The following is a 14,871-nucleotide window of genomic DNA, read 5'->3' on the forward strand; positions in this document are numbered from 1 at the left end:
AATATATCTTAATGCAGATATATAATGTATTTTTATAAAATGCCTGCATCAAGTTTTAAGCCAGTTTCAAAGACAATGCATAATGTTAAAATATTTGCACACAGTTGCTAATATTCTGGGTTCTTTTTGAAAATTTATACCTATTTTATCCATTTAAAAACAACAGGGGAAATTCTATAAAGGAATGTTATGGAAAATTTAAAAATGAACAGTGATTTAACCCGACGGGGATTGGATATTACAATTGGAATATATTCTACAAACATTTTGATTAGATCAACTTTTTAGAGGGAAAAATAAAGTGTCATTATTGCATTATCTTTTATTCTTGAATTTCTAGTCTTTACTGCCTTAAATAATTAGAAACTACATGCTTTTCAGCTTTTCATTTTAAGCACATCAATTATATTAAATTAAATCATTTATTTTTTAATGAACATTTACAGTTCTATTTTTAACAAATTCTGTTTGATATGGAGCTACTTAGCAATTAAACACTATTAACATTTAATGATGTCAAGGATAAACAAAAATTATTTTTATATAACCAGAAAATATGAAGCATATCCAACTGAAGGACACACAGTGAACACATCTTGCAAGGGAAACTTTCTCATTCAGTCTGATGAAATACAGTAAATGAACGTAACGAACATGCAATATGCAGAACTAGCGATATATTTGAAAATGGCTTTTACAGATTAAGAAAAAAGTGCTTGGAAATCCTCATCATTCACAGAAAATCTTTCAATCACCTAGCAACCTGCTGCTGCTTTCAATTTTGAACAGGCAGCCTTCACATTCAAAGATGTATCTGAGCCAACTGATGCAACTGCAAGTTTAAAGCAAAACAAAAAAACAAAAACAGATCTTTTTGTGTGGTTATGTAAATAAATTGCCCCTACCTTTCTTCTGAGAGTACGATGGCGACTGCACTTGAGAAAAAGTAGGTTTTTCTTCTGTGAAATATTCAGGTTGGTTGTACTGATTCAGGGCCATGTCCATGTCAGAGTACTCGCTTTTAAACACGTTTCCAGGGTAACTACAGGTATATGGCTGATTCACGGCCCAGGCCTGTTCCATATATATGTTGTTACTGTGCAGGACCTGAGCATCACAACTGCTGTAACCCTGACTATCTTCAATATATGTGCAATAATCGGCGGACTGCATGTAGCAATTGCTACCAGCAGCAGGATGCACTTCATATATTTCTTGCATACAGTAGCTCATTTTGTTATCTGATCTCAGCTTCTACTTTACATATACACACACACACACATGCATGCATGCACACACAGACATGCATACACATGGAATGGGAAAGGAGAAATGAATAAACAACGCCAACAAAGTCGATTGCAAAACAGCGTGTTTTACTTTGGAGCAGCACCTTATGTGCTAAAATCCTATTTATATTGGGATGGCTTGTGAGCTCCCCTGCCAATCAAACATATTGGGAAGCAGATTTATGACAGTCGAAGGTCTTAATCTGTGACTGTAATTCCTGGGGAAGATGGCAGACAGGTAGCAATGACCACCAGACAAAGAAGGCTATGGCCAGACAACCCTCCCAACTGTTTGTTAGAAATAATCATTTATAAACCATTTCAGCCCCTTCCAATATGATTAGACAATGATTACTAAGGCAAGGACAGTTATGTCACTATAGTTGTCAATTTAAGTGTGAAGCATTATAAAGACCTTCTAAGAACTCCCAGAGGGGATATGCTGAAAATCCTAAAATCAATAATCCTGTTTTTCAGCATTAACCCATAGAAAATCCAATAGTGCTGTGTTGTTGACCCAAACAGGAGTCTAATTTTACAAATTTTAGCATCTTAATCTGTCATCAGCTTTATTGATTTTGTTTTACAGAATTATCTGCATGAACCTCCCACGCCTCACACACATACATGAACTCCCCGCTGCTTGTTAATGCATTTACAGGAAAGCAGCTTTTTTAAACTTCAGTGATTTTGGTAGGTAATTTCTATTAAGTTCAACAGGTGGGAAACTTCAAAATAATTTGTCTTGATCAGCAAATAGGATACTGCTTAAATAAGCTAATTGGTTTGCCATTACATTTCATTCATCCTGTTTGCATGTTTCAGTAATGAAGTACTGAATTTATATTTGATCGCAAATATAGCATGATTACAGGTTTTCCCCAGTCATTTTATTCACTCACGCAAGCTATCAACATATAACACCATTAGTTCAGAAACAGAGTTACTATATGACCTTATAACAATTCACCATCTCAAATGCTAGTACTACTACACCCATTTTAATCTAATCTCAATCTCCCCCGCTTTTTTCTTTACACCAAAAAGAATTTCTGTCTCTATTTTTTCCCTAGACAAATAATTTTCCTTCAGTGGCATGCTACAATATGGCAAGACGTTTGTGAGAACACTAACATGATTGTATTATTCATTGGATCACTAAGTTCTTCTTGTTATTGAGAAGCAAAAATAACATTAACAATATTAACTAAAAAAGAAACTGTTTCTTAATGTTATTGTTTCACTGATGTTAAACAATATTCACCACTCTTAAAAATGTACTGAAGTAAGGCCCCTGCTTCAGCCAGGAACTTAAACATGGGCCTAACTACCTTGAACTGAGGCCTTGGGTCTTAAAAAGTACTCTTGAAAGTCCAAAGAATGGGACTTGAGGAGGACACATTGTTCCTTAGTTGGTTTCATGGAACATTTTAGAAAGATTTAAAGAGTACATGAAGGAACACTACCTCTTCCTCCAGACACAACTAACCTATTTTATTATGGGCCAAATCACTAAATCCTGAGCAGTGCAGAGCACTATCAACTCTCACTGATGCCAGGGCAGGTGCTTTTCACTTCTCAAGATTTGATGCATTCTGTTTCACCCTCTGATTACTTGACATTTGTTTTCCTAACTATAAATCAAAAGCTGAAGTCAACAGAGTTGTTTCAGGAATGAAATTGCCCCTGTGAACTCTCATCGTGGAAAGCGTCACACTCCTTTTGGAGAAAGGGATGTTTACTAATAACTCCAGAAATAAGTCCCAAAGCACCATACACCTCTATCCTCTGTTTTTCAATGTCTCAAACTCAAAAAAATATAATTTAAAATTAACCTTTCAGTAATATGCTTTATAAAAACACATTGTAAGTGTAATTTTGGTTTTAGCTGGAATTTATGCCATAAGTTTTCAAAACTAATGAGTGATTTTGGGTGTCTAACTTGAGACACCTTAAATGGACTGATTTTTTAAGGATGGATGCTTGGCAATTTCTGAAAATCAGTCCCCTTTAGGGTCTTTTAAGTAGGGCACTGAAAAATGAGCCCCACATATTACTATGTTGATTTGCTTGTGCCTGACCTTTTTTCTGCCACGTTATTAATTTCTTTAAAGGCCACAAAAAAAAAAAAAAAAAAAAAAAAAAAAAAACAACAACAACGAGTTTCTCTTCTCCCTTGAGAACAAAAGCAACTTCTTTACCAAAAAGTATTAAACAGAGCCAAGGCCACAACCTCAAGCTGAAAATGTACATTAGAAATCAATCAAAAAAATTTTGGTGGAAACATTTTGGGAACTATTTTTCCTTTATGATTTATTGTATGTAAACATCAGATCTGAGTGCACAAATATTTTAATACTTGTCACAGTTTCCTTCTTTGACAATAACACTGAAACAAAATAACCAGGAACCTTTGCAATTATTTATTTATGCAGAAACACATAAACATATCAGGCTATGTGATTAGTTTGTGTGTGTTACACAAACACACCTTTTAATCTACTGAGAATACAGTACCCTCATTGCCCAGAAACAAACCATTCCATACATGCAGAAGGGTATTTTCTTTTGATTACCACACACAACTCCCATTTCACCTAACATGAATTTATGTAAGAGCTCACAACAAGATGAAACTATATGCTACAGAATAACTGTGTAGGATATCTAAGCATATATTTTCCTCAAATGTTATTCATTGGTATGTCTCAAGCACTGTTTACCTGAATAAATCCTCAGTTATTTAATTTAATAATGAATTATATACATTAGACTCTTGATATAACCTAAAATTAATTATTAGTCATTTAAAAAAATTAGTTACATGAACATAGGGAAATGTTCAGTCTAATTTTTTTTTAAATATTGTCATTTTAAATACCAACACCAAAGATCTAATCCATTTACTTCTGTTTAGTTTGGTACTAACAAGGAAGACATGAACTGACTTTTCAAAAAGGTCTGAGAGTTTAAATAGTCCTTTGCTTATCTAGTCAAGATAGAAAAATTATATTACTGTCTGTACGGGAGCCCTTTCAAATACACCTTTCCTGGTATCAGCTCGAGTAGACATGTAACATTGTGTGTATTTTATTCCATATATTCCATGGATACAGAATCAACAGATTATTAAGGACAAATTTTGCCATCAGATGCTTATGTAATTTCCAGTAAAGTGAGCCAGAATCCTAGCTCCATTCATATCCCAAGGCAGCATTTGTCCCTAAGCAATTACTATCTCTTCTGAGTTAAGACGTGTATTAGTAATACGTTTCAGTCTGAAAAGACTAACAAGCGTATCTGAGCTAAATTATATTTAGCAAATTGTAAAGATAAAGATTATGTAGGTGTCAATCCTTCTTTGACTAAATCTGCAAGGAATTTAAGTTTTTCATTATTCTAGAAAAACAAGCAGATACTTATTTCTTAAAAATGGAAAAAACTAACTGAGATGGTGCATTGGTAACTGTTACAATATTCATATACTCAGGGTGAAATCCTGGCTTCACTGAAATCAATCTGAGTACAGCTTAGACTTCAATGGGGTCAGGATTGCACCCCAACATTTTTCTTTGAAATGAGTTTGGGGGAAAGACCTGAACAATACATGTTCAGAAACAGACTAATTTAGATTAGACAATAAATATTATAAAGTTTAAGGGATACAGAATTGAAATTAAACCATTTATATAGTGTGGAGTGGGAAACTGAGAAATCACATCCATTCAAACTGAAAGACTAGAAGAGTTGTTGAAGATGTTTGCAACATCTAGGTGGTTAGCATTACGTATTGTGTATTGGGTCTGTCATATATAATGTATAACATATATGTATTTCTGAAAACTGTGCTCCAGCAATTGGAAGAAAAATCTTGCCTAGAGTCAGAGAACAGATTGTTGCACTGAGAGACTCTGACATGCCAGACCAGGCTTCATTTGCAAGACAACAAACAAACTTGTGGGCTACACTGGTCTGCATCTACACAACAAATTTAGTTCCTGCATTCCCCCAGTGTAGTGAGTCAGTCCAAAAGCCATCTGGCCAAGTGGTCAGGCCATGGCTCCATAGTTCTTTTTAGTCTATCTGTTCTGGAGGGGGCCCTGCGAGGTTATATATGGGAAGAATCAGCCCCTCTTGGGGGTCCCCTCTTCCTCTCCTCAGGGCTCTGTCATGATAGAGAGGAGTGGGGGATAAGGCAGGGGGACCCGGGATCTCCTGCTCCACCAGGTCCCAACCCAGGGCTTAATGTCCAGACTACTTGTTGGTCCATTCCAAATTACATCCCTTCCTGGTCTCTCCCTTTAGGGAGTGATCAGTAGCAGCAGTTTAGTCTGCCATGGGATGGGGGAATCCTGCTCTTTGGGGCCTCTCCTAGGTTCCCAACTCTAAAGCAGGCGGTGGGAGGAATCTGGACTACTGCTTCAAGCATCTTCTCACCAGTGTCATAGTCACACTGTCCAAAGCTCCAGACATCAGCCTCACTCCCTGCTCCAGCCTGTAGCTCCTCCCCGCCTTCCCCTGGGCTGCCCGTGCCCTTTTAAACTATCCCTCTGCCCGGAGCATGCCCCACAACTCCTAAAGGGTGGGGCCTCCCTACCCCAGTATTGCCCCAGGCCTTGCTCTGGTTTAGTGAAGGGTCTGTAAACCCCATCACACCCAGTCAGTGATCATTTTAGTCTCTCTGTTCTGGAGGGGGCCCTGCGAGGTCATAGTGTAGTGTATGGAGGCTGTAGTATAGGCAGGATTCAGGCATTTTTACCACTGGGTTGTCTGACCCTGGCGATTTGTCTTTCGCTTACTGAAGCACAGTTATCTGGCACTGTTTGGTTCTTACTGTGTTTAAACCACCAGTCAGAAATATCCATTGGCCAGTAGTAAAAATGGCTGCCTTCTCCACATTACAGCCTCCATGGGTGCTATTACTGGGGAAGCTGCGGTTGTGAGGAATTATGGATCCTAAATGTGCCAGGGTAGATGCAGTTCCGATTCCATCTCTGAAAGGAAGGACTTGGTACATGATCAAAAAAAGGACAGAATATTTTTGATGTAGAATATCTGTAGGGCTGGATGAACCTTACACTGATGGAGGGGAGGAAAAAGCAAGTGGAAAAGTGTAAGGTTAGGCTGCAGTGTGGCATGCCACGGTACATGCATTACTGCCTTGGGATCTGCAGGGAAGCAGCCTGAATTTCCCAGGAAGACTTAGAATTTCCTGGGGATTCCAGAATGTGGTGCCTCTTCCTAGAGAGAGGAGGGAACTATGTGAGGTGAAGCTTGAGAACCCGATCCTGTAATGCCCTCATCACCCATTAACAGAAATTCTGTCACAGTTTAGGGCACTCAGCACCACTCAAAAGCACCTCCCAAACCTGGGTTTGGAGTTTCCAGCAGATACTTTCCCCTTGTGATTTTGTTTTGATAAATGAGGCAATCAGCTTCTTAGTAATTATCCTTCACCCATCTCTTTTCCTCATCCATTTAATTTAACTTTCTCGTCTGAGAATGAATAGAACTGATATAAAATACCCTAGGATAGAGAATCTATGGCCATGATATGGAGAACTCTGTTAATAGATCTCTCTCTCTTTCTCTCTCTCTAACATTAAGTCTCATCTTATTTGTTTTTTGTAATAATATCAATAATACTTATGCTACAGAATATGTACTGTTTTTCTGAGAGTAACTACCACAACACAAAGAAGTCAAGTTAGAAAAGACTGGGGAGAGTGAAGAAAAGGGCCCAAATGGGAAAGGCCTGTTTTGACCCAAAAATAATAATTATATATATATGACAAGAAGTATTGGGGCATGAGTGTCTCCACTTGCAATATGCTAGTATTTAGCTGTCGACATAAAACTCAGGTTGATAGTTCTGCGAACACTTGTTTCCTTGGAAACAAATCAGATCATAAAACAGTGCCAAAAATTAACATCACTACTAGAACCAAAATGTTGCTGAAACATTTTCATTTGAATCTCTTAGGGCCTGATCCAACAGCCCTCACTCAGGTCCCAGAATGGGACTAATTACCTAAGGAAGGATCGCAGGACTGGATCCAAAGAGTCTGGAAGCAGAGTTGAAAACAATACACACAGTTTCTACTTCAGCCATTTCTTTTGTGTATTGTAGCTGTATTTTGGTTTTTTGATTTAAATGGATAGTGGAGTCTTTCATTTGTGAATAAAAACAACAAAAAATAACGTACATAAACATTAAAACATTAAAAAAACCACTTCTGTGATTATTATTCCTACGTAGGCAATGATTTCATCAGCACAGTGTCCAAGACAACCCAGAACACTGACACATGCAGAAGCAGAGCCATTAAACACATTCAACACCTGTAGAGTATAATTTACCATTTGAGTGCCCTATTCCCCAGAAGGGTTGTATTCTCTTGACTGTTTGCAAACTGAATGTGTCTGGCTATGGTCTATGTTATCTCAGTTCGGTGCATGACACCGCATCTCCCTTTTTAAAAACATTCTGAATCACCATCATATGGATTGCATCACACAGCATACAAATTATTCAGGACTCGACGGGAATCCCCTAAGGACTATAGGGAAGGGTCTTATGAGGCCCTGAACTGTATACTGTATTTATGTGGTCAATATATTTTTGCACATTTGAACATTTAGCATGAAGGATTACCACATATTTCAGAATTCTAGTGTTGTTGTACAAAGTAATATTATCATCTCCTGGTCTTTGAATACAATTATATGCATTTTGTTTCTTTTGTGTTATTATGGCCATTATATTCCTTTCTTCATGCCATATTTATATGATTACAAGTGACAACACAGTATTGTATTTTAAAATACTAACCCACATTTCACTCATTAATCACACCAATTTGATGTTCTTTTACCTTTAAAAGAATGCCAGCATATGTTCTCTATGCCAGTTCTGACAAAACCCACTATTCTGTACTATTCTTTGAAGAAATTACAATGCAAACTGTCTGCATGCTGTGGTCTCATATTGCATACTGTGGAGTTGATTCAGGACAATGTTTATCTTTGTGTACTGTAAAGAAAGTACAATTTACACCATCAACTGTTCGCTTTGGCAAATCTATTAGTGTGGCTCTGGCTCTAGACAAGGTTTCCACCATATCTTTCTCTGCCAAATACACCTATACCTGTGCCCATCTGGTATAATGAGTGCCTACTTTTTAAAAAATGTGTGTTTTTGATCTACTTGACTCTTTATTTTGTATTACAGTTATACGTATCCCACGCTTTAGGCTCAGGACACTGTTCAAAACACAAACTTTTATCACAGAACAAATTTTAAAAGAAAAAAAAATTCTTAAATGCCAATCCAATGACAGATGCAATCTCTGTTTGATGTGCCCAGATATCAGCCAACCATATTAGGTTCCTAGTTCTGGCTCTCCAATTCCTATATTATGCTGGATAACACAGAAAACGAGATTTATTTCTTAAATAAAGCTATGTTCAGCTCAAACTTCAGAGTCCAAATAAAATATTCACCACTTATATGAGCAGAAAGTGCAATCTTTATAGTATTTGCCCTATTTCTAACCACCAATGTGTCACTATTATAATCACCAAGTACATATATCAGATACTATGCACTGTTGTCTCATTTCAATGTTAGCATTTGGTTTAGTGGCATGCATCTCAGTGGAATCAAAGACCTATTAAAGAATAGCATTTTGGCTATGCCATTCCACCAAGACTGTAGTAAGATAAAACACCAGTGTGATTTGTCTTTCATTCCAAGATTTAATATCCCTTTTTTCTATTTGGTTAACTAAAAACAGTTAATTTTATACTGAAAAGTTCAGACTAGTCATGAACTTAGTCCTCAGTTAGGATAAGTGCCGTTGATGAATTTGAAGAAATTTGCTTTACAAAGAATGAAGTTGTCTCTTTTCATAATCCAGAATTTTCTGTGGGCTCACCCTGGCCATTATTTGATTATTTCCTTATAGCTCATTCCAGTGTAGGATGCTCTCATGTCTTGTCACAAATAAATTGTTTATTGATAGTTTGCTGACAAAATGGCACAAACAGGCAAATTCGTCAATGATTTTTGAAAACTTTTAAGATTAGTACTGAACAAACATTGGTAAGTACAATTATAGTCATATGACCAAGGCAACCCAATTTGTTAAGTCCCCTCATGTCTCATAATCGGAAGACACTGTTAAAAGACATTAGTTAATTAGACAGCTTATCTCTTGACAAAGTAACTACTACTACTTAAAATGTGCACCTTTTTTCAAGTTGTCCTCCCTCAAGACAATTTTGAGGTAAAAAGTTCTTTTCATTCAAAAATGAAGAAGAACGGATAATTGTATTAAAACAGTTTAACACACAACTTAATTAATAGAACCCTTGATGGAGCTGTCTGTATTCTGCAGACTTCAGACAGCCCTTAGTAAGACGTTAAAGCGATCAACACCTGACATCTGTTAGCTAGAAGGCATTCTGAGGTAAAGAGCAGCTAAATCTAAAGAAATCAGGTACTTAGACCAGTTTAACTTTTTCATGAGGTGATATCCTTCCTGACACTATAATCTTTCCTCCTGGAGTGACGCAAGACTTTAAGTAAAAGAAAACAACTTGTTGTCCCTCCCTCAGAGCATGATGCACATATATTTATTTCTTTGAGAGAAGAGCACTGACGAACTATTTATTCCAGTTTAAAAAGGAATATAAACCACAAAACCACCAAATTTGTGGTGACAGTTACGCATTTACAAGGCATAACACCTCCCTCGCAACTCTGCTCTAACTTGAACAAACAGGACTGTCCTAAAACAGAACTTTCAATACTACTGCCTACTCAAGGAAAAGAATATTCACTATACAAAGGCCAGGCACAAAAAGAAATAATTTTGGTCAGGGTTCAAAGGGGGGGGGGGGGGGAGTGGGGACCTTTTTAAAGGGACATCAGGAATTAGTTATATAATGTATATAGCAAATTAATTTTTAAAATAAATTTCAAATTGTACATCACTTTAGTTCTTTACAAATATATTAAAACATACAAAGATGAAATACTCTCAGGATAAACTGAAAGCCACAACTATTGCCATGAAAAACATCCGTAGCTAGATTGTCCCATATTACAAAGCTGTTATCTATGGCCAAAGCCTGACCAACTCCCCACACACTCTGGCTTCTTTTCTTTTTAAATATTTGTTATGTTCTAAATAATAATTCTAATTACCTTTACATTTTTTTTCTTCTATATCGTACTCCTGGGCACTTGACATGCCTTGAATATTCACTTCTGTATGACCTGGATGTAATATTGAGCTAGTCCAAACTGAAGCATGTAGAAACTGTGAAGATTGCTGTCCATTTCTCAGCATATCATTTCTGGAATGTCTTTTCCTACACAAGCGATTTTCTGTTATATCTACAAAATTCCATTTGTGATATCTGTCAGGAAGATGTACCAGCCTATCCCAGGCTGGAAGGCCATTTTTTGGTGGGTTGACAAGCACTGGCTGACAAACTGTTGGCATTGCCAAGATCTTGCTGAGCTGTGGAGTTTTGGAAAGCAAGTGGTTTCCCAATTCTCTTGATCTGGTGGTATTCACAAGCATCTCCACTTGACCGCATTGATAAGATGCAGAGCTTTTCAGCCATGCACTTTCAGCCACCATAGTCAGTTTCCCTTCAATGCAATTAAATGCAATGATTTCCCCCTCTGTTAAGCCTGAAAAGAGAGCTGGATCTACATGCACAGGTTACCACTTGATGCAACTTTCATCAACACCACAACTAGAACATGGGCCCGGGGCAAGTTACCATCAATTTATTGCCTCGCTCATATGATCATTTGAGGTCTTGTGGGTCGAGGCTGGTCGTGTACAATTTTCAGATACTTAAAACACAAAACATCAAGGATTCAGCCTTGTTTGACTTTGCTCTTAGCGTAGGCTGACCTGAGGGACACTCTGTTACCTAAGTATGACATTCTTATGTGGGCATGCTTAGCAGTTCCGCTCTTGCTACCACTACCTTTTTCTAGTTGAGGTTACTAGAGCAATATCAGAGAGACACATTTTATCTTGTGAATTTTATCACTGTGGTCCTAAGCAAATAACAAATACATAAATAATAATAAATAACAAGGCACCAATTATTATATTTAATTAACAACAGTCCTGAAATTTATTTGTTTTAAATAAAACATTTAAATACTGTCAGTTCATAAAACTACGTGTCTAAAAATAACTCCTTTTTACTACTGAACAGCAAAGCTAGATTCTACAGCAGGGGTAGGCAACCTACGGCACGCGTGCCGAAGGCAGCACGCGAACTGATTTTCAGTGGCACACACACTGCCCGGGTCCTGGCCACCGGTCTGGGGCCTCTGCATTTTAATTTAATTTTAAATGAAGCTTCTTAAACATTTTTAAAACCTTATTTATTTTACATATGACAATAGTTTAGTTATATATTACAGACTTATAGAAAGAGACTTTCTAAAAACATTAGAATGTATTACTGGCACACAAAACCTTAAAATAGAACGAATAAATGAAGACTTGGCACACCACTTCTGAAAGGTTGCCGACCCCTGTTCTACAGTAATGTTATTCCATAGCTGGTGTTCCAAATAGTCACAAATGTTTATATTTTAGATTACATGAATCAAAATTAAAATGTAAAATAGTTTTATAACATGTTTACTGAACATCTTAAGTCATTGTCAATGGATGTCAATTTGATATTCATTGCTACATTAATCATGATGAAATTCTGCTATTCTTATGGACTGAACAGGTAATTTTACAGGAATTTCACTCAAGAGAATTCTCTGTATACAAACCAATAATTGGATGTATATTAACTACGCAAGTGGGTAATAAAGCAGTTTTAAAACAATTATGAGAATCAGATTTTCAGATTTGATATGTTATTAAAAGTTCTGAAAGTTATCTCTATGTACTTTAGTAAATGGAATATTGCTATTATAGGACTCTTGAAAATGTGAGTCTGGTCAGAAAAGTGACTATTAAATACTGTTATATTGTGTTTGTTCTTATTCCCATATATCTCATTCCCAAATATCACATTTACTCAATTTGTAATTCAAAGCAATCCTTTTCTAATTGCTATCAGTGCATACTCAGCCTAGTATTTGGAAATCAAGCTGCATTCTTTCTGTTCTGTGTATCTCTATTTGTTATCCACAAAAGTATTCTGAAACCAGAACCTGGCTAACAACGTAGTGACTATGTCTGAGGTAGGAGAAACTAAAATAGAGTTTTCTCTTGTCTACCTTTTCTAGCTCTATAGTTCTCACCATAGTTCAAACTTGATTTTGTCAGTAACTACAGCACATTAGACCAAAAAGACACACAAAGAGCAGGTACAATGACAAGGCATCATTTGTATGATGCTATTCAGAAAACGTTAGACACAATTATTTAAGAATTGAAATATTAAAACACAAATATTTCAGCTTTTATATTCTGAACATGTTTACACCTTGTAAGTTTCAATACTTGTTTAAATCTAAAGGAAAAGATGGGTTTGTTATGACCTCTACCCGTATGCACTTATTTGCAGCTATATGAAAATAAACACTTTCTAGGAACATTCTGAAGATTTCTGAGGCCCCACCATACAGGAAACTGTAGGGAACAATGTGTTGTAATGCAGTTTTCCACAATTCCTTGAATCTCAAAAAATACTACCTCTTAAATTAATTTCACTTTCCAGTGGTCTCCCTGTACGGCTAGTACTGTATATCCATGCTAATGACAGGGTCAAAAATTGGCAAGATTACACAAATATGCAGACCCACATACATATTTTTATATTTTGTTATTCATATTTCATGAAAAAGCCACTGCAACCCTGGCAACCCCACATGACATGAAAAAAATCAGTTACATAACTTAGTAGTTGATTTAAGGACTGGAACTGAGATTCATAAGCTAGACCAGGGGTAGGCAACCTATGGCACGCATGCCGAAGGCGGCACGCGAACTGATTTTCAGTGGCACTCACACTGCCCGGGTCCTGGCCACTGGTCTGGGGGCTCTGCATTTTAATTTAATTTTAAATGAAGCTTCTTAAACATTTTAAAAACCTTATTTACTTTACATACAACAATAATTTAGTTATATATTACAGACTTATAGAAAGAGATCTTCTAAAAACATTCAAATGTATTACTGGCACGCGAAACCTTAAATTAGAGTGAATAAATGAAGACTTGGAACACCACTTCTGAAAGGTTGCTGACCCCTGAGCTGGACACTTGAACCTTTTCAGAGTAAATTTCTGTCTTTTTCACCAACTTTATTTTTGACACAAAAGTCCATCTACCATGTTACTCTACCATATACCACTCGGCTCCGGTTTAGTTATGAAGTGCATTTAAAAATAAACAAGAGGGAAAAAGGTGGGCTACAGAGCCACCACAGTTGGAGAGACCAATGCATCCTGAAATGTTCTGAGAGAACACTTTTCAATACCTCTGTATTATTAATTTTACCAAGGAATTTTCAAAGAAGTCTTCACATTAAAAAAAAGATCAAAGATCTTTTTCTCTTTGTGTTTCTAAAGCATCCCAAGGACTTTTAGACTTGAATATTAACGTTTGTAGCCTTGCAAGCTTGTATATGTGCCATGTTGCTATAACAGCTGTGTGAGCAAAGCTTGTATTTCTTTGAAATTTGTCTGTGCAGTTTTGGATTTCATAACTCAGCATCAAATGGTCTTGTCTTGTCTCATTCTGATGTCCATGGTGGTTGCAGTTTATTTAGTGTTGTAAGGTTCCTCTTTACTTAACTAAGGTTCCTGAGCTACCAGGAGTTCTCTCCTAATAGCTGTTGCATTCCGCTTTTGTCAACACTTCTTAGAATTCAGCAATCTCAAAGGAAATTAAAAAGAAAACAAAATTGGAGAGGTGTATTCCCAGCTGAACTATATTAGTGAACAGGTTAGAGGCTGGAAGCTAGAAGCAGTAACAGTGTGGAGGGCAGGCCACTGAGAATAGCTCAAGATGGAAGGTGAACCTATTCCCAAATTCTCCATAAAATAAAGCCTAACACACACAGAGTGTGATATAGCTGATTGGAAATATTGGGCCGAATACATCCTTACATAGTACAACTCCATTAACCTTAGTGAAGTTAGACCAGGGATAAATTTGGACCACTGTGTGTAGAAAGACATGGAAGGGGGAAAATTGCTTGAAAAAATTGCATCTCAAAATCTCATTTCCAAAATAAAAGCTTTTGAAAAAAGGATTTGTTATAACTAATATCACAACAGGAAGCTTTCCATATAAGATAATGTACCATTTTCAAATTATTTCTATGCATGGTTCTTTGGTTGTTGAGATTACTCATACACAAAGATGTGCCAGGATGCAGCAACTTTAGGGTTACCATATTGAACAAATAAAAAAAGAGGACCCTCCACGGGGCCCTGGCCCTGACCATTCCCCCCCAGCCCCGCCCCAACTCTGCCCCTTCCCCGCCCGAACTCCGCCCCCTCCTCCCTCCCACTCCCAGCCACGCGAAAAGGGCTGCCCGAGCGCTACCGGCTTCACGGTTTGCCGGGCAGCCCC

The 14,871-nt window shown here is 37.1% G+C and overlaps 1 protein-coding gene across 10 annotated transcripts in view; it reads right to left on the reverse strand.

Moving 5' to 3' along the window:
* THRB (thyroid hormone receptor beta) overlaps positions 1-14,871 on the reverse strand; it is a 260,055-nt gene that overhangs the window by 35,365 nt on the left and 209,819 nt on the right. Inside the window, exon 1 of one of the 10 annotated variants that reach the window (XM_034760794.1) lies at positions 10,501-10,961. The exons of the other annotated variants lie outside the window; for them this stretch is intronic. Coding sequence (XP_034616685.1) covers positions 10,501-10,942 — 442 coding nt within the window. The 5' untranslated portion in view covers positions 10,943-10,961. Of the gene's footprint in view, positions 1-10,500; positions 10,962-14,871 lie in introns of those variants that run through there. 10 annotated transcript variants of the gene reach the window in all.

Source organism: Trachemys scripta, chromosome 2, assembly GCF_013100865.1.
Source record: "Trachemys scripta elegans isolate TJP31775 chromosome 2, CAS_Tse_1.0, whole genome shotgun sequence".
NCBI classification, from domain to species: Eukaryota; Metazoa; Chordata; order Testudines; family Emydidae; genus Trachemys; species Trachemys scripta.